General features: G+C 44.6%; 1 protein-coding gene across 2 annotated transcripts in view; it reads right to left on the reverse strand.

The window, feature by feature from the left end:
* Nucleotides 1–24,391, reverse strand: part of LOC138676332 (neuronal acetylcholine receptor subunit alpha-3-like) — a 108,527-nt gene that overhangs the window by 69,648 nt on the left and 14,488 nt on the right. The window contains exon 2 of one of the 2 annotated variants that reach the window (XM_069765520.1): nt 6,024–6,163. The exons of the other annotated variant lie outside the window; for it this stretch is intronic. Within the exon in view, the coding sequence (XP_069621621.1) occupies nt 6,024–6,163 (140 nt within the window). The remainder of the gene's footprint in view (nt 1–6,023; nt 6,164–24,391) is intronic. 2 annotated transcript variants of the gene reach the window in all.

Here is a 24,391-nt window from a genome sequence, read left to right on the forward strand (position 1 = left end):
TTTTCTAGCTTTAAATGACTTGAGTCCTGCCTCTAGGAGCCCGTTACGAACTGTTCTTGCCATGCACTTCACCCCAGCTGCCATTTGCCATTCCTTTGTAGGTCACTTGATGTCATCTTGTGGTTGCTGAGTGACATTTGAATAAGATGACGGTCATCCCAGAAAGTGGAGAGTCGTTTTTGCCCTCTGCCGGTCTGTAGCTTTATTGTCCCCAATGTCTGCTGCTTGACCTTGTCATGGACTGCTGTCTTAGAAATTTTAAGGATGGAGGCAACATGACACTCAATGTGTCCCTCTGCTAGTAAGGCCAGAATTCAGTACTTCTTTTCCTCACTCAAGACTTTTCTTTTCAACTCCGTTGGTATGGTTAAAAGTTATTTTTTCATTCCTATTACTTTTGGGATATTACTAGCACTTGTTTTGCCATCCAGCTTGTCCTATTGCAAGAGGATTGTGAACACTGCAGCAGTGTTTTTTTTATACTTTCCTTTGTTAAATAATATTTGATTCAGGTGATCACCTAATCAGAAGCACATTAAGTCGAATGAGAATAGTAAAACATAAAAAGGATCAATGTAAACCAAAATAAATATCCCATGGAGGTCTGGATTTGGAATAATACTCAAAATCAAAGTGGAAAATCAAATTACAGGCTGACCAAACTTCAGTAGAAATGCCTCAAGACAAGGAAATTATGCTCAGTAGTTTGTGTGTGGCCTCCACGTGCCTGTATGACCTCCCTACAACACCTGGGCATGCTCCTGAAGAGATGGTGGATGTCTCCTGAGGGATCTCCTTCAAGACCTGGTTTAAAACATCAGTGAACTCTTGGCCAGTCTGTGGTGCAACGTGGCATTGGTGGATGGAATGAGATATTGTCTCCCAGATGTGCTCGATTGGATTCAGGTTTGTGGAATGGGCAGGTCAGTCTATAGCATCAATGCCTTCATCATACAGGAACTGCTTACACACTTCAGCCATATGAGGTCTAGCATTGTCATGCATCATGAGGAACCCAGGGCCCACTGCACCTGCATATGGTCTCACAATGGGTCTGAGGATCTCATCCCGGTACCTAATGGCAGTCAGGATACCTTTGGTTAGCACACGGATGGCTGTACGGCCCTGCAAAAAAATGCCACCCCACACCATTACTGACCCACTGCCAAACCGGTCATGCAGAAGGATGTTGCAGGCAGCAGATAGTCTCCAGACTCTGTCACGTCTGTCACATGTGCTCAGTGTGATCCTGCTTTCATCTGTGAAGAGCACAGGGCGCCAGTGGCAAATTTGCCAATCCTGGTATTCTGTGGCAAATGCCAAGCGTCCTGCACAGTGTTGGGCTGTGAGCACAATCCCCATCTATGGATGTCGGGCACTCAGACCATCCTCATGGAGTCGTTTTCTAACCGTTTGTGCAGACACATGCACATTTGTGGCCTGCTGGAGGTCATTTTGCAGGGCTCTGGCAGTGCTCCTCCTGTTCCTCCTTGCACAAAGGCTGAAATAGCGGTCCTGCTGCTGGGTTGTTGCCCTCCTCCGGCCCCCTACATGTCTTCTGTTGTACTGGCCTGTCTCCTCGTAGTGCCTCCAGCCTCTGGACATTATGCTGACAGACACAGCAAACCTTCTTGCCACAGCTCACAATAATGTGCCATCTTGGATGAGCTGCACTACCTGAGCCACTTATGTGGGTTGTAGAGTCAGACTCATGCTACGACAAGTGTGAAAGCACAATCAGAATTCAAAAGTGACCACAACATCAGCCAGAAAGCATTGGTACTGAGATGTGGTCTGTGGTCCCCACCTACAGAACCACTCCTTTATTGAGCATGTCTTGATAATTGCCAATAATTTCCATCTGTTGTCTATTCCGTTTGCACAACAGCATGTGAAATTGATTGTCAATCAGTGTTGCTTCCTAAGTGAACAGTTTGACTTCACAGAAGTTTGATTTACATGGAGTTATATTCTGTTGTTTAAGTGTTCCCTTTATTTTTTTGAGCAGTGTATATATATATATAGAGAGAGAGAGAGAGAGAGAGAGAGAGTAAAAAAGGAAAGCAGCACACAAAAAAATAGAAAACATGTAGACTTTTAATGCCTGAACATCGTGGCAACGTTTCGGATATAGTATACTTTTTCAAGCTTGAAAAAGGATACCGTATCCAAAACGTTGCCACGCCGTTCAGCCATTAAAAGCTCACTTGCTTACTATTTTTTTGTGTGCTGTTTTCCTTTTTTACTCTTATGATTGAAACCATTGGACCATTGGTTTGGAAAGCTTTGCACCACGATTGCGGTAATATTGATGCTGTTCCTATTTTGTTCTCTCTCTCTCTCTCTCTCTCTATATATATATATATATACAGTTAGGTCCATATATATTTGGACAGAGACAACATTTTTCTAATTTTGGTTATAGGCATTACCACAATGAATTTTAAACTAAACAGTTCAGATGCAGTTGAAGGTCAGACTTTCAGCTTTCATTTGAGGGTATGCACATTAAAATTGGATGAAAGGTTTAGGAGTTTCAGCTCCTTAACATTTGCCACCCTGTTTTTAAAGGGACCAAAAGTAATTGGACAATTGACTCCAAGGCTATTTCATGGACAGGAGTGGGGAATCCCTTCGTTATGTCATTCTCAATTAAGCAGATAAAAGGCCTGGAGTTGATTTGAGGTGTGGTGCTTGCATTTGGAAGGTTTTGCTGTGAGGTAAACATGCGCTCAAAGGAGCTCTCCATGTAGGTGAAACAAGCCATCCTTAAGCTGCGAAAACAGAAAAAAACCCATCCGAGCAATTGTTACAATATTAGGAGTGGCAAAATCTACAATTTGGTACATCCTGAGAAAGAAAGAAAGCTCTGGTGAACTCATCAATGCAAAAAGACCTGGGCGCCCACGGAAGACATCAGTGGTGGATGATCGCAGAATAATCTCCATGGTGAAGAGAAACCCCTTCACAACAGCCAACCAAGTGAACAACACTCTCCAGGAGGTAGACATATCAATATCCAAATCTACCATAAAGAAAAGACTGCATGAAAGTAACCACAGAGGGTTCACTGCACGATGCAAGCCACTCATAAGCATCAAGAATAAAAAGGCTAGACTGGACTTTGTTAAAAAACATCTAACAAAGCCAGCACAGTTCTGGAAGAACATTCTTTGGACAGATGAAACCAAGATCAACCTCTACCAGAATGATGGAAAGAGAAAAGTATGGCGAAGGCGTGGTACAGCTCATGATCCAAAGCATACCACATCATCTGTAAAACACGGCGGAGGCAGTGTGATGGCTTGGGCATGCATGGCTGCCAGTGGCACTGGGTCACTAGTGTTTATTGATGATGTGACACAGGACAGAAGCAGCTGAATGAATTCTGAGGTATTCAGAAACATACTGTGTGCTCAGATCCAGCTCAAATGCAGCCAAACTGATTGGTCGTCGTTTCATACTACAGATGGACAATGACCCAACACATAAAGCCAAAGCAACCCAGGAGTTTATTAAAGCAAAGAAGTGGAATATTCTTGAATGGCCAAGTCAGTCACCTGATCTCAACCCAATTGAGCATGCATTTCACTTGTTAAAGACTAAACTTCAGACAGAAAGGCCCACAAATAAACAGCAACTGAAAACCATCGCAGTGTAGGCCTGGCAGAGCATCAAAAAGGAGGAAACACAGCGTCTTGTGATGTCCATGAGTTCAAGACTTCAGGCAGCCATTGCCAACAAAGGATTTTCAACCAAGTACTAAAAATTAACATTTTATTTAAAATTATTGAATCTGTCCAATTACTTTTGGTCCCTTTAAAAACAGGGTGGCACATGTTAAGGAGCTGAAACTCCTAAACCCTTCATCCAATTTTAATGTGAATAACCTCAAATGAAAGCTGAAAGTCTGAACTTCAACTGCATCTGAATTGTTTTGTTTAAAATTCATTGTGGTAATGTCTATAACCAAAATTAGAAAAATATTGTCTCTGTCCAAATATATATGGACCTAACTGTATATGTGTGTGTATATATACAGTACAGACCAAAAGTTTGGACACACCTTCTCATTTAAAGATTTTTCTGTATTTTTATGACTATGAAAATTGTACATTCACACTGAAGGCATCAAAACTATGAATTAACACATGTGGAATTATATACTTAACAAAAAAGTGTGAAACAACTGAAATTATGTCTTATATTCTAGGTTCTTCAAAGTAGCCACCTTTTGCTTTGATGACTGCTTTGCACACTCTTGGCATTCTCTTGATGTGCTTCAAGAGGTAGTCACCGGGAATGGTCTTCCAACAATCTTGAAGGAGTTCCCTGAGATGCTTAGCACTTGTTGGCCCTTTTGCCTTCACTCTGCGGTCCAGCTCACCCCAAACCATCTCGATTGGGTTCAGGTCTGGTGACTGTGGAGGCCAGGTCATCTGGTGTAGCACCCATCACTCTCCTTCTTGGACAAATAGCCCTTACACAGCCTGGAGGTGTGTTTGGGGTCATCGTCCTGTTGAAAAATAAATAATGGTCCAACTAAACGCAAACCGGATGGAATAAAATGGTGCTGCAAGATGCTGTGGTAGCCATGCTGGTTCAGTATGCCTTTAATTTTGAATAAATCCCCAACAGCGTCACCAACAAACCATGCTTCACTGTGGGAACCAGGCATGTAGAGTCCATCCGTTCACCTTTTCTGCATCGGACAAAGACATGGTGGTTGTAACCAAAAATCTCAAATTTGGACTCATCAGACCAAAGCACAGATTTCCACTGGTCTAATGTTCATTCCTTGTGTTCTTTAGCCCAAACACGTCTCCTCTGCTTGTTGCCTGTCCTTAGCAGTGGTTTCCTAGCAGCTATTTTACCATGAAGGCCTGCTGCACAAAGTCTCCTCTTAACAGTTGTTGTAGAGATGTGTCTGCTGCTAGCACTCTATGTGGCATTGACCTGGTCTTTAATATGAGCTGCTGTTAACTTGCGATTTCTGAGGCTGGTGACTTGGATAAACTTATCCTTAGAAGCAGAGGTGACTCTTGGTCTTCCTTTCCTGGGGCGGTCCTCATGTGAGCCAGTTTCTTTGTAGTGCTTGATGGTTTTTGCCACTGCACTTGGGGACACTTTCAAAGTTTGCCCAATTTTTCGAACTGACTGACCTTCATTCTTAAAGTAATGATGGCCACTCGTTTTTCTTTACTTAGCTGCTTTTTTCTTGCCATAATACAAATTCTAATAGTCTATTCAGCTGTGTATCCACTAGACTTCTGCACAACACAACTGATGGTCCCAACCCCATTTATAAGGCAAGAAATCCCACTTATTAAACCTGACACACCTGTGAATTGAAAACCATTCCCGGTGACTACCTCTTGAAGCTCATCAAGAGAATGCCAAGAGTGTGAAAAGCAGTTATCATAGCAAAAGGTGGCTACTTTGAAGAACCTGGAATAATATAAGTCATAATTTCAGTTGTTTCACACTTTTTTGTTAAATATATAATTCCACATGTGTTAATTCATAGTTTTGATGCCTTCAGTGTGAATGTACAATTTTCAAAATCATGAAAATACAGAAAAATCTTTAAATGAGAAGGTGTGTCCAAACTTTTGGTCTGTACTATATATATATATATATATATATATATATATATATATATATATATATATATATTCCCTATAATACAAAGGAGATATGTAATCTTTAACTTTAGGACTTTTAGAGATCATTTCATTTTCAACTTTCAACTTTCTTAACTGTTCACAATAACAGTAATTTTGATCAGGGGTGCCCAAACTTTTACATGCCACTGTATATTTGGCCATTATCTGTATTACAGTCAAATCAATGGCTACATAAAGTTTGACATCTGGATTTTCATGTGTTTTCCATGCAATTCCCCTTTAATGCTGTATATTAGTAATTAGATGCATCGCACCTAGATGCAGAGAATGGTTCATATATGAAATAATATAATGACAGTGTAAATGAATTACAGTCAAGAACATCAGACATCTTACCACTTTAACAAGCTGTGACAATGACACTTCAAACTGTACAGTTACGGGGTCAGACACATTTTCCACTGGTCGGATATATGGATTGTATTTGTCAAATAGAGTTTTGTAGAGTTTGTGTTCTGCATTGAAACAAATGCACTCTAGAAATGAAATATTAGATATCATTATTAAATTATTACATTGGTGCTGACAAGATAACTGACCTCACTTTTGATAAATAATGACAGACAGACAGACAGACAGATAGATAGATAGATAGATAGATAGATAGATAGATAGATAGATAGATAGATAGTAAAAAAAGGTAGGCAGCACTCCAATAGTAACCAAAATAAGAGGACTTAATTAAGCCTATGTTGCGTGGTGAAGTTTTGGTTCAAATAAACTTTTCTCAAGGCTTGAAATAGGTTCATTTGAACTGAAACATCGCCTGCCTGCTTCTTAGTGAAACCCTGCAGGTGTATCTAATAAAGATCCTGCAGAGCTGGTATTTATCCCTGTCCTTGCCAGCTATGTTACTATATACAGTGGATTGTGATAGTATTCACCCCCTTGGCTTTTTACCTATTTTCTGACATTAGAACCTGTGTTATTTTTGCACTCTGATTCGTGTGTGATGCATCAGCACTGAATAGTCTAAGTTGGAGAAGTGAGAAAAATATAGGCATAGATTAAATTTATGGGACCAAATAAATAAAAATTGGCATGTGCATCTATATATTCACCCCTTTTGCTATGAAGCCCTTAAACATTTCTGGTGCAAGCAATTACCTTCATAAGTCACATGCTTAGAGAAAGGAAGCCCACCTGTGTGCAATCTATGCGTCACATGGTCTGTCACTTTACCTTTTTTCAAAGGCCACAGAGGTTGCAACATCATAAGGAAGCTAGCCAAACAACATCATGAAGACCAGGGATATCTCCAAACAAGTCAAGGACAAAGTTGTTGAGAAGAACAAGTCAGGGTTAGGTTATGAAAAAATATCTCAATCTCTGATGATATCCCAGAGCACCATCAAATCCATTATCATAAAATGGAAAGAATATGGTACCACAACAAACCTGCCAAGAGAAGCCCACCCACCAAAACTCTCAGCCCGGGCAAGGAGGGCATTAATCAGAGAGGCAGCAAAGAGATCAAAAGTAACCCCGAAGAAGCAGCCTGAAAAATCTGTCCATATGATCACAATACATTACATAGAGGTGGCTTTTAAGAAAGAGTGGCCAGAATAAAGCCTTTACTTACACACACAAATTGTAAAGCTCACTTTGACTTTGCTAAAAGACATGTGGGAGACTCCCCAAATATATTGAGTTAGGTGCTTTGGTTAGATGAGATCAAAATTGAACTTTTTGGCCACCAAGGTATATGCATATGCTATTTCTGGCGCCAAACCAGCACAGCTCATCACACCAAGAACACTATCCCCATAGTGAAATATGGTGGTAGCAGCATCGAGCTGTGGGTATGTTTTTCGGGAGCAGGGACAGGGAAAATTGTCCAAGTTGAGGGGAAGATGCATGGTGTGAAATACAAGGATATTCTTCAGCAAAACCTCTTTTAGTCTGTCAGTCATTTGAGACTGGGACAGAGGTTCACCTTCTAACAAAACAATAATCCAAAGCATACTGCTAAAGCAACACTAGAGTAGTTTATGGGGAGATGTGTAAAAAGCCCAGACTTTAATCCAATCTGTGGTCATTCTTGAAGATTGCTGTTCACCAGAGGAAACCATCTAATTTGAAGGAACTGGAGCAGTTTTGCCTTGAGAAAATGGCAAAAATCCCAGTGGCAAGATGAGGAAAACTCATAGAGTCTTCTCCAAAGCGACTTGCAGCCATAATTGCAGTTGTAGGCATGTTCTTTACATGAATTGATGCAAACCAAAGAGGGGTGAGGTCTTTCGAAAGCCACTGTGTATATATCCAGGGCCGGCGTTTGGGGCAGGCAGACCAGGCAGATACCTGGGGCCCCCACTCACAAAGGGGGCCACCTGCATCTGCAGCCCCTTTATGAAGTGCCCAGGGGGTATACAGCAGTGAGTAAGCAGTGACTCCCGGAACCTCTCTCCCAAACCCCCTTACAGCTCCCTTCTCTCTCTTTTTCCCTGCCTGCAGTCAGGTTAGAAGTTGCAAGTGAGGGGGAGAGGCCCGATTACAGCACAGCAGACAGAGGTCAGAGCTGGACCAGGAGGAAGATGCCTGCAGCCCTGTGTGTCTGTGTCCTCTCCCCTTATGGCTGCTTCTAGCACTGTCCTGGGAATGGATCTGTACAAGTGAAGCCTCAGAACCTGGTAAGTATACATGTATATGTGTATCTGTGTGTACATGTGCAGTATACAGTGTGTGTATCTGTATACTGTATGTGTATATAGTATGTGTGTACATATATACAGTATATAGTATGATTGTGTATATATGTGGTGCATGTGAGTATATATTGTAAGATTGCTCTCACTAAGTGTATTGGGGGACACTCGCTTGGCACGGGATCAACGTAGTCAGGCACGTTTTTTGAACACAAAACAGTCCATACGGTTTATTAAAGTGTCATAAATCGGGTTATGCAGTTCATAATATACATTCCATAGAACACAATGGGCACCAACTGGTGATATTAACTTGCAGCTTTGTCTTAACAATTCATTTACGGCTTTAACTCACGTTTACGGCTTTCTCTCACAGACACTAAACATGCTGGACCTCTCACTTCGCCCAGTTACCATGGGTGTCTGTACGCCGAACACTTCACCAATGTCCCAAGTCACATACAGAGCATATGACACTGGGTCGCAGTCTCTAAACACGCCGAACCTCACTCCGTTTAGTCATCGTGGGAGACCACACAGTTCATGGAACATCACAAGCACCAACAGTCTGTATAGGTACCTGACGGGAGCTCCTGCTCCACCTGCTGACTCCTCGTCAGTCCACTCCTCCGGGAAAGCTGCCTTACGGGGTTCACCAACTTGCCTGGCCGGCACACATCAGTCAGTCCAGAGCCACCAAAGGACGGTAGCTTCCCCAACAGTTCCACTGTGCGCTTTTCAGGGTCCGGTCCTACTCCCAGGACCTCACAACACACAAGCGTGTGCTATTCAGGACTCCTACTCCCAGGAAATCCAACACATACTTCCAGCATGTGACCTGTCCAGGTGCTATTCAGGACCACTGTCCAACACCCCAGGCCACCAGGTCCAAAGCCCCACCATGTGCTATTCAGGACTCCTACTCCCAGGAAATCCAACACAGATGGTTCAGTGTGCTATTCAGGGATCCGGTCCTACTCCCAGAACCTCTCAACACACAGGCTCTTCAGGACCTTCCACTGGAACCACACAGGAACACACAGGTCACTCACAGCGACCATACACAGGAACCATGTGACCCACACCCTGGTCACATTATATACCCTTAACCACTCCCCTGGATGGGAGTGTGGATGTGTGGCTAGTTTGTCCCACCCATCTCACACAACTAGCCTAGTAAGTCTCCCTTACAGCTACACCATACATATACCCACTTGAGGGACCACAGGTCCCAGAACAACAACATTGCATCAGACTTACTACGCAGACTCCCTCTGCGACACATATCGGCCATTCACAACACAGCCAATCACTGTTTCACCACGATTATCACAATAGATATGCCTCCATGCACATCCTAAAGAGCACTCACAGCGCCCCCTAGCTGTCACAGGGGTCACTGCATCACAATACATATATATATACTGTATATATATATATATACACACACATATACATACAGTATACAGTATGTGTATGCTATATACTGCGTGTGTGCAGTATATTGTGTAAATGTGTTTCTATATTTAGGGATCCGAATGCTGAAGTATGAAACACGCTTTTACATAACCGTAAGAGAGCTTTTCCCCAAGATAGCAGTGAAGCACACAGATCGCATCACAACTCTATACTTCCAACCTCCGGAACATCAGTTCGTCAATGCCAAAGCATTAGCAGCAGTAGTGTAAGTGGAAGAAGCAATTTCTGTGAGTACTTTGACACTGTTTTTAGACCAGCTCGTGCACCAGCACAACTGAGTCCAAGTCTTACATATGGTGAATGAATGGAGAGAATGGTGCAGGAGTATCTAGAACTGAATATCAATACCATGAGGGAGGGTTTATACTCTTTCCCATTTTGGTCTTCCAAAATGGATGAGTGGCCTGAGCTCGCCTTGGAGGTTTTATCGTGCCCGTCAGCCAGCGTTCACTGAGAACGTGTCTTCAGCACTGCTGGTGATATCCTGACAGATAAGCACAGCTGGAAGTCCCATGAAAGTGTACACAGCCTAACTTTCATCAAGATGAGCAAGTCATATATTTCCAAGGACTTTTGCACCCCAATCTCAGACTGTACAGACTAAGCGATATTGCATTTTTTAGTATGCTGCATTAATGTCGCTTAACTGCACTCTGTGATATCTTTAGTGTGGCTTCTATGCCTACTGATGCTGATGCTGATGCTGATGCAGATGTTAACACAAATTTGTGGAAATGTGAACTGTCATGGTTGGTCTACATCTGCTGGGTTGGCTGTAGTGGAAGATGTGTCGATCCCAATTATACTATTTCTACTCTCGTGAAATTTATGCCACTTCGGTGGTGTCAGGCCCTCATTAGTTTAAACGTGAACACTCCTGGTTGGGTGTCCATCTGCTCGATTGTGCATCTGTACATTCCTAAACCAAGAATCTGCAAAAACCCTAGTCCATGCCCTCATCATCTCCCGCCTTGACTACTGCAACCTCCTGCTCTGTGGCCTCCCCTTGAACATTCTCGCACCCCTCCAATCTATTCTGAACTCTGCTGCCCGACTAATCCACCTGTCCCCTTGCTATTCCCTGGCCTCTCCCCTCTGTCAATCCCTTCACTGGCTCCCCATTGCCCAGAGACTCCAGTACAAAACCATAACCATGACATACAAAGCCATCCACAACCTGTCTCCTCCATACATCTGGGACCTCGTCTCCCGGTACTTACCTGCACGCAACCTCCGATCCTCACAAGATCTCCTTCTCTACTCCCCTCTTATCTCCTCTTCCCATAATCGCATACAAGATTTCTCTCGCACATCACTACTCTGGAACTCTCTACCACAACATATCAGACTCTCGCCTACCATCGAAACCTTCAAAAAGAACCTGAAGACCCACCTCTTCCGACAAGCCTGCAACCTGCAGTAACCACCAATCGACCAAACCGCTGCATGACCAGCTCTACCCTCACCTACTGTATTCTCACCCATCCCTTTTAGATTGTGAGCCCTCGCGGGCAGGGTCCTCTCTCGGTCCATATTATACTATCTATACTGTGGTGAAATTGATACCACTTTGGTGGTGTCTGCCAATAATTTTTGGAAGTGTGAACACCCCTGGTTGGATGTCCATCTGCTGGATTGGGCGTAGTGGAAGACCTGTGGGTCCCTATTATACTATTTCTTCTGTGGTGAAATTGATGCCACTTTGGTGGTGTCTGACAATAATTTTTTGAAATGTGAACACTCCTGGCTGGGGGTCCATCTGCTGGATTGGGCGTAGTGGAAGACATGTCGGTTCCTATTATACTATTTCTGTGCTAAATTCTTATAATCCATACGTCTTTGCTTACCGGGGGTGGTGGCTGCGGTGAAGTAGGAACCCAGGGTCGCTGCTGGAGAAGGCAGGAGTGATGCTGCAGGCTGGGATGAGGGGGTGTTCCGATGTCCAGTGCTGCTGCGCTGTCTCCGATGCTGCTACTGCTGCGCTGTGTCCGGTGCCGCTGCTGTGCTGTGTCTGGCGGCGCTGCTGAGGGCTCTGCCAACATTTTGTGAAAGGCCAGAGCGCCCACAGTTTCGTGGTTTCCTGTGCGGTGGACTCCGGGAAAATGGACGCCAGGGGGCGGCGCAAATGCGCAGATGGAGATCTCGATACCAATATCTCGGGAGATGAGATCTCAGTTTTCCCGGAGTCCACCATTCAGGAAACCATGGAACTGCGGGGGCTCTGGCTTTCACAAAATGTCGGCAGAGCCCCCCGCAGCACCACCAGACACAGCGCAGCAGCAGCACTGGACACCCTCAGCGGGGCCGCCGATAAGGTATATCCGTATTATAAGACTCACCCCCATTTTCCCCCCAAATTTTGAGGAAAAAAAGTGCATCTTATAATACGAAAAATGAGGTAGTTAATTTTTCTTCACTGCCCAATGGTATAAAATTCTGTAACACACCCATGGTGTCAATATGATCACTGCACAACTAGATAAATTAATTGGGGAGTGTAGTTTGTAAAATAAGTTCACAAATAGGGGGTTTCTGTTGTTCTGGCATCTAAGGGGCTCTGCCAATGTGACATGGCACCCTCAAACCATTCCAGCAAAATCTGAACTCCAATATGGCACCTCTTCCCTTCTGAGCTTTGCACTGTGCCTCAAAAGTAGTATTCCCCCACATAAGACATCCGGAATTGATTCCAGGAAGATTTACATTCAAATAGTCAAATGACACTACTTCCCTTCTGAGCCCTGCCGTGTGCCCAAACAGTAGTATTCTCCCTCATATGGGGTATCGGTGTACTCAGGTCGTGTACTCAGGTTAAATTGCACTACCAATTGTATGGTGCAATTTTTCCTGTTTCCCTTATGAAAATGCAAAATTTAGGGCTAAAATATCATTTTTGTGAGGAAAAATTATTTTCACACCTCAACGTTATAAACTTCTGTGTGCTCACCACACATCAAAATACATTTCTTGAGGGGTCTAGTTTCCAAAGTCGGGTCACCTGTGGGGGCTTCCACACATCAGCTCTCCAAATGGGACATGACGCCAGCTAATAATTTCATGAAATTTTACATTTAAAAAGTCAAATGACGCTCCTTTCCAAATGCACCCAAACAGTAGTTTTCTTCCTCGTATTGGGTATCGGCGTACTCAGGAGAAATTGCACTATAAGGCTGCCATCACACTAGCAGTATTTGGTCAGTATTTTACATCAGTATTTGTAAGCCAAAACCAGGAGTGGGTGATAAATGCAGAAGTGGTGCATATGTTTCTATTATACTTTTCCTCTTATTGTTCCACTCCTGGTTTTGGCTTACAAATACTGATGTAAAATACTGACCAAATACTGCTAGTGTGACGGCAGCCTAAATAGTATGGTGCAATTTCTCCTGTTACCCTTGTGAAAATTCTATATTTTGTGCTAAAAACATATTCGTGGGGAAAATGTGATTTTTGTTATTTTTACAGCTCAATGTGATACACGTCTGTGAAGCACCTGAGGGTTCAATGTGCTCACCACATATGTAGATCAGTTTCCTGAGGGTTCTAGTTTCCAAAATGATGTCACTTGTGGACGATTTTCATCGCTTAGGCACATCAGGTGCTCTCCAAACGTGACATGGCATCCGCCAATTGTTCCAGCAAATTTTGCATTCAAAAAGTCAAATGGAGCTCTGTCCCTTACGGGCTCTGCTGTGCACATAAACAGTGGTTTTCTCCCTCATATGGGGTATTAGCATGCTCAGGAGTAGGGTTGAGCGAAACGGGTCGTTCATTTTCAAAAGTCGCCGACTTTTGGCAAAGTCGGGTTTCATGAAACCCGATCCGACCCCTGTGTGGGGTCGGCCATGCGGTACGCGACTTTCGCACCAAAGTCGCGTTTCAATGACGCGAAAAGCGCCATTTCTCAGCCAATGAAGGTAAACGCAGAGTGTGGGCAGCGTGATGACATAGGTCCTGGTCCCCACCATCTTAGAGAAGGGCATTGCAGTGATTGGCTTGCTGTCCGCGGCGTCACAGGGGCTATAAAGGGGCGTTCCCGCCGACCGCCATGTTACTGCTGCTGATCTGAGCTTAGGGAGAGGTTGCTGCCGCTTCGTCAGAAGCAGGGATAGCGTTAGGCAGGGTCCATTAACCACCAAACCGCTTGTGCTGTAGCGATTTCCACAGCCCAACACCACCTTCGGTGTGCAGGGACAGTGGAAGCTACATTTTTTTTTTTTCCTCAGCGCTGTAGCTCATTGGGCTGCCCTAGAAGGCTCCCTGATAGCTGCATTGCTGTGTGTACGCCGCTGTGCAAACCAACTGCTTTTTTCAAAGCACAAATCCTCTTGTTCCTTCCTTTCTGCACAGCTATCTTGTTTGTTTGTCCACACTTTTTATTTAATTTGTGCATCAGTCCACTCCTTATTGCTGCCTGCCATACCTGGCTGAGATTACTGCAGGGAGATAGTAATTGAAGGACAGTTCCTTTTTTTTCTTTTTTTTTTTTTTTTGTGGGAGATTAAGATTGGCATTTCTGCTAGAGTGCCATCCCTGTCTGTGTCATCTCTCACTCAGTGGGCCTTTTTTGCTTGATTTGGGTTCTAAAATCTACCTGAAAAAATCAATAAATCATTCAGTGGGAGATTAATATTGGCCTTTGGGCTTGTGTGCCAGTCCTAAGCGTGCCATCTCTCTCTCTCAGATAGTGGGCCATAGAAAGCCTATTTATTATTTTTTTTATTGGGTTTATAAATTTTCCCTGGAAAAAAAAAAAAAAGTGGGAGATTAATATTGGCCTCTGGGCTTGTGTGCCAGTCCTGAGCGTGCCATCTCTCTCACAAATAGTGGGCCATAGAAAGCCTATTTATTTTTTTGGTTGATTTGGGTTCTAAATTCTACCTGAAAAAATCAATAAATCAATCAGTGGGAGATAAATATTGGCCTCTGGGCTTGTGTGCCACTCCTGACTCCTGTGTGCGTCATCTCTCACTCAGTGGGCCCTAGAAAGCCTATTTTTTGTTTTATTTTTTTTCTAAATTCTCCCTGAAAAAATCATTTTATTTTATTTGGTTTCTAAATTATTCCTGAAAAAATCATTTTTTTTGTATTTTTTTTTCTAAAGTCTCCCTGAAAAAAAAAAAAAAATCAAATCAGTGGGAGATTAATATTGCCCTTTCTGCTTGTGTGCCAGTCTTGACTCCTGGGTGTGCCATCTCTCTCTCTCCAATTGTGGGCCATAGAAAGCCTATTAATTTTTTTGCTTGATTTGGGTTCCAAAATCTACCTGAAAAAATCACTAAATCAATCAGTGGGAGATAAATATTGGCCTCTGGGCTTGTGTGCCACTCCTGACTCCTGTGTGCATCCTCTCTCACTCAGTGGGCCCTACAAAGCCTATTTTTTTTTATTTGTTTTCTAAATTCTCGCTGAAACAATCATTTTATTTTATTTTGTTTCTAAATTCTTCCTGAAAAATTCATTTTTTTGTATTTTTTTTTTCTAAAGTCTCCCTGAAAAAAAAAAAAAAATCAAATCAGTGGGAGATTAATATTGCCCTTTCTGCTTGTGTGCCAGTCTTGACTCCTGGGTGTGCCATCTCTCTCTCTCCAATTGTGGGCCATAGAAAGCCTATTAATTTTTTTGCTTGATTTGGGTTCCAAAATCTACCTGAAAAAATCACTAAATCAATCAGTGGGAGATAAATATTGGCCTCTGGGCTTGTGTGCCACTCCTGACTCCTGTGTGCGTCCTCTCTCACTCAGTGGGCCCTACAAAGCCTATTTTTTTTTATTTGTTTTCTAAATTCTCCCTGAAACAATCATTTTATTTTATTTTGTTTCTAAATTCTTCCTGAAAAATTCATTTTTTTGTTTTTTTTTTTCTAAAGTCTCCCTGAAAAAAAAAAAAAAATCAAATCAGTGGGAGATTAATATTGCCCTTTCTGCTTGTGTGCCAGTCTTGACTCCTGGGTGTGCCATCTCTCTCTCTCTCTCCAATTGTGGGCCATAGAAAGCCTATTTATTTTTTTGCTTGATTTGGGTTCCAAAATCTACCTGAAAAAATCACTAAATCAATCAGTGGGAGATAAATATTGGCTTCTAGGCTTGTGTGCCACTCCTGACTCCTGTGTGCGTCCTCTCTCACTCAGTGGGCCATAGAAAGCCTATTTTTTTTTATTTGTTTTCTAAATTCTCCCTGAAACATTCATTTCATTTTATTTGGTTTATAAATTCTTCCTTAAAAAAATCATTTTTTTTTATTATTTTTTTTTTTCTAAAGTCTCCCTTTTAAAAACAAAAAAACAAATCAGTGGGAGATTAATATTTACATTTGCGCTTCAGTGACAGTCCTGCGTGTGTGGCATCTCTCTCATTTGTTGCCACCAACAACAGAGTGTGTAACATTGTGCCTGATTTTCGTTGTGGTCTCACCCACCTGTAAAGGGGTAGCTAAATCATACTGAAGTTATAGCTCACCGTGTAAGTTGTGTGACAGCAACAAATACCGTTAGTTTGGTAACGTTTTTAAAACAATGAGGAAGTCTGGTGGAAGAGGTCGTGGCCGGGGGCGTTCATTGTCAGCTGGTAATGAGGGTAGTGGTAGTGGTGGAGCATCAGGTGGTCGTGGGAAAAAAAATATTGCACCTAAGTCTGGAGCTGTGGAGCCAGGTTCGTCGTCTGGCTACACAAGGCCTCGAACGCTCCCTTTTCTGGGAGTAGGAAAACCGCTTTTAAAGCCGGAGCAGCAAGAGCAAGTTTTGGCTTATCTTGCTGACTCAGTCTCTAGCTCTTTTGCCTCCTCTCGTGAAACTGGTAAAAGTAAAAGCAGCGCGTCGTTAGTGGATGTTCACGGTCAGGGACAAGTCGCTTCCTTGTCCTCTTCAGCAAAAACAACAACAGAGAAGAATGCAGCAGGCGACACAACGGGTTACTCCATGGAGCTCTTTACACATACCGTCCCTGGCTTACAAAGTGAAGCAGTTAACAGTCCATGCCCATTACAAGTTGAATCTGACATGGAGTGCACTGATGCACAGCCACAGCCAGACTACTATGCTGGTCCTTTGACTCAGACCACAACATTGCCCTCGCAGGGTGCTGATCAAGAATCAGACCCTGATGAGACTATGTTGCCCCATCACGAACGCTATACCACCGACCGACATGGTGACACAGACGAAGTTGCACACGAGCTACAAGAAGAGGTAATAGATGACCCAGTTCTTGACCCCGATTGGCAGCCATTGGGGGAACAGGGTGCAGGCGGCAGCAGTTCTGAAGCGGAGGAGGAGGGGCCGCAGCAGGCATCAACATCGCAACAGGTTCCATCTGCCGGGCCCGTATCTTGCCCAAAACGCGTGGCAAAGTCAAAACCTGTTGGAGGACAGCGTGGCCATCCGGTTAAAGCTCAGTCTGCAATGCCTGAAAAGGTATCCGATGCTAGAAAGAGTGCAGTCTGGCATTTTTTTAAACAACATCCAATTGATCAGCGCAAAGTCATCTGTCAAAAATGTTCAACTACCTTAAGCAGAGGGCAGAATCTGAAAAGTCTCAATACAAGTTGCATGCATAGACATTTAACCACCATGCATTTGCAAGCTTGGACTAACTACCAAACGTCCCTTAAGGTTGTAGCACCCTCGGCCAATGAAGCTAGTCATCAACGTAACATCCCTTCCGGCAGTGTAGGGCCACCATTTTCTGCACCACCTGCAGTATCTGTGCAGATTTCTTTGCCAGGCCAAAGCAGTCAGGGTCAGGGAATCACCAGTTTCGTAGTAGGAAACACTGCATCTAGGGCACCGGCGGCAACAATACCATCTCCCACCGTCTCTCAGTCTGCCATGTCCACCGGCACCCCCGCTAGTTCCACGATCTCCAGCTCTCCAGTCCAGCTCACCCTACATGAGACTATGGTTAGAAAAAGGAAGTACTTAGCCTCGCATCCGCGTACACAGGGTTTGAACGCCCACATAGCTAGACTAATCTCGTTAGAGATGATGCCCTACCGGTTAGTTGAAAGCGAAGCTTTCAAAGCCCTGATGGACTACGCTGTACCACGCTACGAGCTACCCAGTCGACACTTTTTTTTCCAGAAAAGCCATCCCAGCCCTCCACCAGCATGTTAAAGAGCGCATCGTCCATGCACTCAGGCAATCTGTGAGCATAAAGGTGCACCTGACAACAGATGCATGGACCAGTAGGCATGGCCAGGGACGTTACGTGTCCATCACGGCACACTGGGTAAATGTGGTGGATGCAGGGTCCACAGGGGACAGCAAGTTTGGGACAGTTCTGCCTAGCCCACGGTCTAGGAAACAGTTGGCTGTAGCCGTTCGCACCCCCTCCTCCTCCTCCTCGTCCTCCTGCAGAAGCGAGACCTCGTCCACAGACCGCAGTCGCACAACCACTCCATCCGCAGCTGCCACTGTTGCACACCAGGTCTCCCATTATGGGGCAGCTACTGGCAAACGTCAGCAGGCTGTATTGGCTATGAAGTGTTTGGGCGACAACAGACACACCGCTGAAGTTCTGTCCGAGTTCTTGCAGAAAGAAACGCAGTCGTGGCTGGGCACTGTAGATCTTGAGGCAGGCAAGGTAGTGAGTGATAACGGAAGGATTTTCATGGCTGCCATCTCCCTTTCCCAACTGAAACACATTCCTTGCCTGGCTCACACCTTAAACCTGGTGGTGCAGTGCTTCCTGAAAAGTTATCCGGGGTTATCCGACCTGCTCCTCAAAGTGCGTGGACTTTGCTCACATATCCGCCGTTCGCCTGTACACTCCAGCCGTATGCAGACCTATCAGCGTTCTTTGAACCTTCCCCAGCATCGCCTAATCATAGACGTTGCAACAAGGTGGAACTCAACACTGCATATGCTTCAGAGACTGTTTGAACAGAGGCGGGCTGTTATGTTTTTGTGGGAGGATACACATACAGTAGGCAGTAGGATGGCAGACATGGAGTTGTCAGGTGTGCAGTGGTCGAAGAGTCAAGACATGTGTCAAGTCCTTCAGTGTTTTGAGGAATGCACACGGCTGGTTAGTGCAGACAACGCCATAATAAGCATGAGCATCCCCCTAATGCGTCTGCTGATGCAAAGTTTGACGCACATAAAGGATCAGGCGTCTGCAGCTGAGGAAGAGGAAAGCCTTGATGACAGTCAGCCATTGTCTGGCCAGGGCAGTGTACAGGACGAGGTAGCGGGCGAACAGGAGGAGGAGGACGAGGAGGATGATGGGGATGATTATATTTTTAATGAGGAAGCTTTTCCGGGGCCAGTGGAAATTGTTGGCGCGGCAAGGCCGGGTTCTGGTTTTTGGAGGGACACAAGTGACGTGGATTTGCCTGAAACTGCCCCTCAACCAAGCACAACCACAGATTTGAGAACTGGAACTTTGGGCCACATGGCGGATTATGCCTTGCGTATCCTCAAAAGGGACACACGCATAACAAAAATGATGAACGATGACGATTACTGGTTGGCCTGCCTCCTTGATCCTCGCTATAAAGGCAAATTGCAAAATATAATGCCACATGAGAACTTGGAACTAATATTAGCAACCAAACAATCAACTCTTGTTGACCGTTTGCTTCTGGCATTCCCTGCACACAGCGCCCGTGATCGTTCTAACACGAGCTGCAGGGGCCAGCAGACCAGAGGTGTTAGAGGGGCAGAAATCAGAAGTGGCGTTGGCCAGAGGGGTTTTCTGACCAGGTTGTGGAGTGATTTTGCTATGACCGCAGACAGGACAGGTACTGCAGCATCAATTCAAAGTGACAGGAGACAACATTTGTCCAGTATGGTTACTAACTATTTTTCATCCCTTATCGACGTTCTCCCTCAACCGTCATTCCCATTTGATTACTGGGCATCAAAATTAGACACCTGGCCAGAATTGGCAGAATATGCATTGCAGGAGCTTGCTTGCCTGGCAGCTAGTGTCCTATCAGAAAGAGTATTCAGTGCTGCAGGTTCAATACTAACAGAAAAAAGGACTCGTCTGGCTACCCAAAATGTAGATGATCTAACCTTCATTAAAATGAACCACAACTGGATTTCGAAATCTTTTGCCCCACCTTGCCCGGCTGACACCTAGCTTTCCTATGTAAAGGTCTTGCCTGTGGACTATTCTGAACGACTTTTCCAATCTCGTAATTTGCAGCACCTGATTGTCCAGCATCCGACATGTTAACACCTCCCTAAATGGCCAAAGTCCCCACACGGGGCCGTGGTATCGCCACTTGGCGCCAGCACCCGTGAGAGTACTGTTTGTCTGAGGAGGTGGGTGTGCCCGCTTTTGGTCGACGGCACTGCCACTAGGTCCCTCATAGTACAATAAAGTGTCTGGCGGTGGTGGTGCGCACCCAACGTCAGACACACCGTTGTAATATGAGGGGCCCTGGGCCTGTACCGCCGGCCACAAGACAGTCCCCCCCCCCAGCTCAAACAGTGCTCTACCACTTGCAAAATTTTCTCTCACAGCTCCACCAATGTTTAGTCTATGCGCTGACATCCTTCAATGCCTGGCACTGTCAATACCATTGTATTGACATTTTTCTTATGTTAGGCCTTCGAAGCCTGTCTGCGGTCACTCCTTCCACTAGGCCTCCACTGACCTGTCTACTGCTGCCCGTGTTCCCCTGGAACCAATTTTAAATTGCCTACAGCCCAATTTTTGTTATGTTAGGCCTTCGAAGCCTGTCTGCGGCCCGTTCTTTCCACTACTACTACACTGACCTGGCTACTGCCGCCCGTGTTCCCCTGGAACCAATTTAAAATTGCCGACAGCCAGCCCAATTTATTATGTTAGGCCTTCAAAGCCTGTCTGCGGTCCCTCCTTCCACTAGGCCTCCACTGACCTGTCTACTGCTGCCCGTGTACCCCTTGAACCAACATCAGAAAATATAAAAATAAGTATTTTGCTTATAAAAAAGAAAATACTGGAGAGATATCAAATGCAGACATTTTAACATTAAAAACAAACACATACAACAAAAATCTGGTACAGTACTAAAAATGGCCACCAGCTACAATAACTTTCTCCTGCAAGTAGTTAACTGAAAGTTTTTTTCAATTTAAAACACAGATATGGCATCCACCGAGTGTTGTCCTGTCGCGTCTTCTTTATATTATTGCCAAGAAGATGCAAAACAATGAAAATAATAAAATCATTATTTACCAAAAAAATAGAGTAAGTCAAAACCACATTGCAAATAAACATTCATTACAAATAAAGAAGCAGGGCGCGTCCGAGGGTGAGTATATACCTAATAAGAATATAATCACCCTCGGACACGCCCTGCTTCTTTCCGACAGCCTTCCTTCCTAAGAATCAGCCCTTCCGTGGTGTAGAGAGAGGGTGTGTTACACTCCAAGGTGTTCCCCAGGTTGCCTTTCCTGAGCTTCGATCTTCATGCTCTCGTTTAGTAGTTGTCGGAAAGTAGGCTGCATTAGGCCTACAAATTGGGTATGGGGTGGAGAGAGATGGTGTGTTACACTCCAAGGTGTTCCCCAGGTTTCCTTGCCATTGCTTCGGTCTTCCGACTCTCGTTTAGTAGTTGTAGAAAACTACACTGCATTAGGCCTACAAAATGGGTATCGGGTGGAGAGAGATGGTGTGTTACACTCCAAGGTGTTCCCCAGGTTTCCTTGCCATTGCTTCGGTCTTCCGACTCTCGTTTAGTAGTTGTAGAAAACTACACTGCATTAGACCTACAAAATGGGTATCGGGTGGAGAGAGATGGTGTGTTACACTCCAAGGTGTTCCCCAGGTTTCCTTGCCATTGCTTCGGTCTTCCGACTCTCGTTTAGTAGTTGTAGAAAACTACACTGCATTAGGCCTACAAATTGGGTATCGGGTGGAGAGAGATGGTGTGTTACACTCCAAGGTGTTCCCCAGGTTTCCTTGCCATTGCTTCGGTCTTCCGACTCTCGTTTAGTAGTTGTAGAAAACTACACTGCATTAGGCCTACAAAATGGGTATCGGGTGGAGAGAGATGGTGTGTTACACTCCAAGGTGTTCCCCAGGTTTCCTTGCCATTGCTTCGGTCTTCCGACTCTCGTTTAGTAGTTGTAGAAAACTACACTGCATTAGGCCTACAAAATGGGTATCGGGTGGAGAGAGATGGTGTGTTACACTCCAAGGTGTTCCCCAGGTTTCCTTGCCATTGCTTCGGTCTTCCGACTCTCGTTTAGTAGTTGTAGAAAACTACACTGCATTAGGCCTACAAAATGGGTATCGGGTGGAGAGAGATGGTGTGTTACACTCCAAGGTGTTCCCCAGGTTTCCTTGCCATTGCTTCGGTCTTCCGACTCTCATTCAGTAGTTGTAGAAAACTACACTGCATTAGGCCTACAAAATGGGTATCGGGTGGAGAGAGATGGTGTGTTACACTCCAAGGTGTTCTCCAGGTTGCCTTTCCAGAGCTTCGATCTTAATGCTCTCGTTTAGTAGTTGTTGGAAACTACGCTGCATTAGGCCTCCAAATTGGCTATGGTGTGGAGAGAGATGGTGTGTTACACTCCAAGGTGTTCTCCAGGTTTCCTCGCCATTGCTTCGATCTTCCGACTCTCGTTTAGTAGTTGTAGAAAACTACACTGCATTAGGCCTACAAAATGGGTATCGGGTGGAGAGAGATGGTGTGTTACACTCCAAGGTGTTCCCCAGGTTTCCTTGCCATTGCTTCGGTCTTCCGACTCTCGTTTAGTAGTTGTAGAAAACTACACTGCATTAGGCCTACAAAATGGGTATGGGGTGGAGAGAGATGGTGTGTTCCACTCCAAGGTGTTCTCCAGGTTGCCTTTCCTGAGCTTCTATCTTCAGGCTCTCGTTAAATTGTGGTTAAATGGAACAACTGCATTTGGCGTACTAGTTGGTTTGGGGCCTACTAACAGTGTCTGCCGCTCCTTGCTGTTCTCCTGGTTTCCTGTCCTGAAATTCCGTTTTCAGGCGCTCGTTAAGTAGTTGTTAATGTTAGACTGCATTTGGCCTACTAGTTGGGTTGGGGCCTACTATCGGTGTCTGCCACTCCTTGCTGTTCTCCTCCACTGAACAAAGCTGTGCTGCCTGTTTACTACGGTTGCCAATTTTGAACTGCATTTCGACTACTTACTGATTTGGGCCTACTCTCTGTGTCAGCCTCTCATTCCAGTTGTCCTCCACTGCAATGCCCCCTGGTTATTCCTGTGTTACCAATTTTGAACTGCATTTAGCCAACTTTATTCTTTGGGCCTATATCTGTGTTTCCTCCTCATCCTGCCCATTGCCCAGCCAGTGATAGATGAGTCTGCTGGTACATTGACCCATAACGCAACATTCCCCGTGCACGCTACACAACAACATTGTGACCCTGCTGAAAGTCAGGTTGCTGTTCCTGCATACCATACCACCTTACACGGGGACAAAGAGGAAGGTGCAGATGAAAGTGCAGGTTCCTTCATCAGGTGGGGGGAGGAATACTAGTTGGCGACGTCACTGGCACAGGGCCTCTCATAGTACGCAAAAGTGTTGCTGCCGGTGGGAGGCGCCCCCGCCGTGCAAACACACCGCTGTACTTTGAGGGGCCCTGTGCCAGTGCCAATGCCAACGAGTGGGCCCCCCCTGCTTGCTCAGGTTCACAGCACTTGCAAAGTTGAAATACTTACCTCTCCCTGCTCCACTGCCGTGACGTGGTCCAGATTTCCTGGGCCCACTAATTACTTGAACCAGCCCTACCCACCACAACTTTAGCCAAATGACCCCCAATTTCAAATGCCTTCCAATTATTATAAGGTAAATTACGCTTGACAAGCTTCATTAAGAAGAATGGATGGTTTTGACATTAAAATGGGCACTCTAGGTGTTTTCCTGGCCCCCACTCACTGCCGACTATGCTGCCCCATTGACTTGCATTGGGTTTCGTGTTTCGGTCGATCCCGACTTTACGTCATAATCGGCCGATTTCACTCGACCCGACTTTTGAGATAGTCGGGTTTCGCGAAACCCGGCTCGACTCTAAAAAGGTCAAGGTCGCTCAACACAACAAATTTTGGGGTCAATTTTTTCATGTTACCCTTGTCAAAAAATAAAAAAAAAATTGATCTGATGTAAATTTTTTGTGAAAAAAAGTTAAATGTTAATTTTTTTTCCACATTCCAAAAATTCCTGTGAAGCACCTGAAGGGTTAATAAACTTCTTGAATGTGGTTCTGAGCACCTTGAGGGGTGCAGTTTTTAGAATGGTGTCACGTTTGGGTATCTTCTATCATATAGATCCTTCAACGTTACTTCAAATGTGATGTAATCCCTAAAAAAAAATGGTTTTGTAAATTTTGCTGGAAAAATGAAAAATCGCTGGTCAACTTTTAACCTTTATAACTTCCTAACAAAAAAAAAACTTTGGTTCCAAATTTGTGCTAGTGTAAAGTAGACATATGGGAAAAGTTATTTATTAGCTATTTTGTGTGACATATTACTGTGATTTAACCCCTTAGCGACAGCCGATACGCCTTTTAACGGCGGCAGCTAAGGGTACTTAAACCACAGCGCCGATAATTAACGGCGCTGTGGAAAAAGTAAATAGCGCCCCCCAGAGGCCGATTTTCTCCGGGGTCTCG

Source organism: Ranitomeya imitator, chromosome 4 (genome assembly GCF_032444005.1).
Source record: "Ranitomeya imitator isolate aRanImi1 chromosome 4, aRanImi1.pri, whole genome shotgun sequence".
Classification (NCBI taxonomy): Eukaryota; Metazoa; Chordata; class Amphibia; order Anura; family Dendrobatidae; genus Ranitomeya; species Ranitomeya imitator.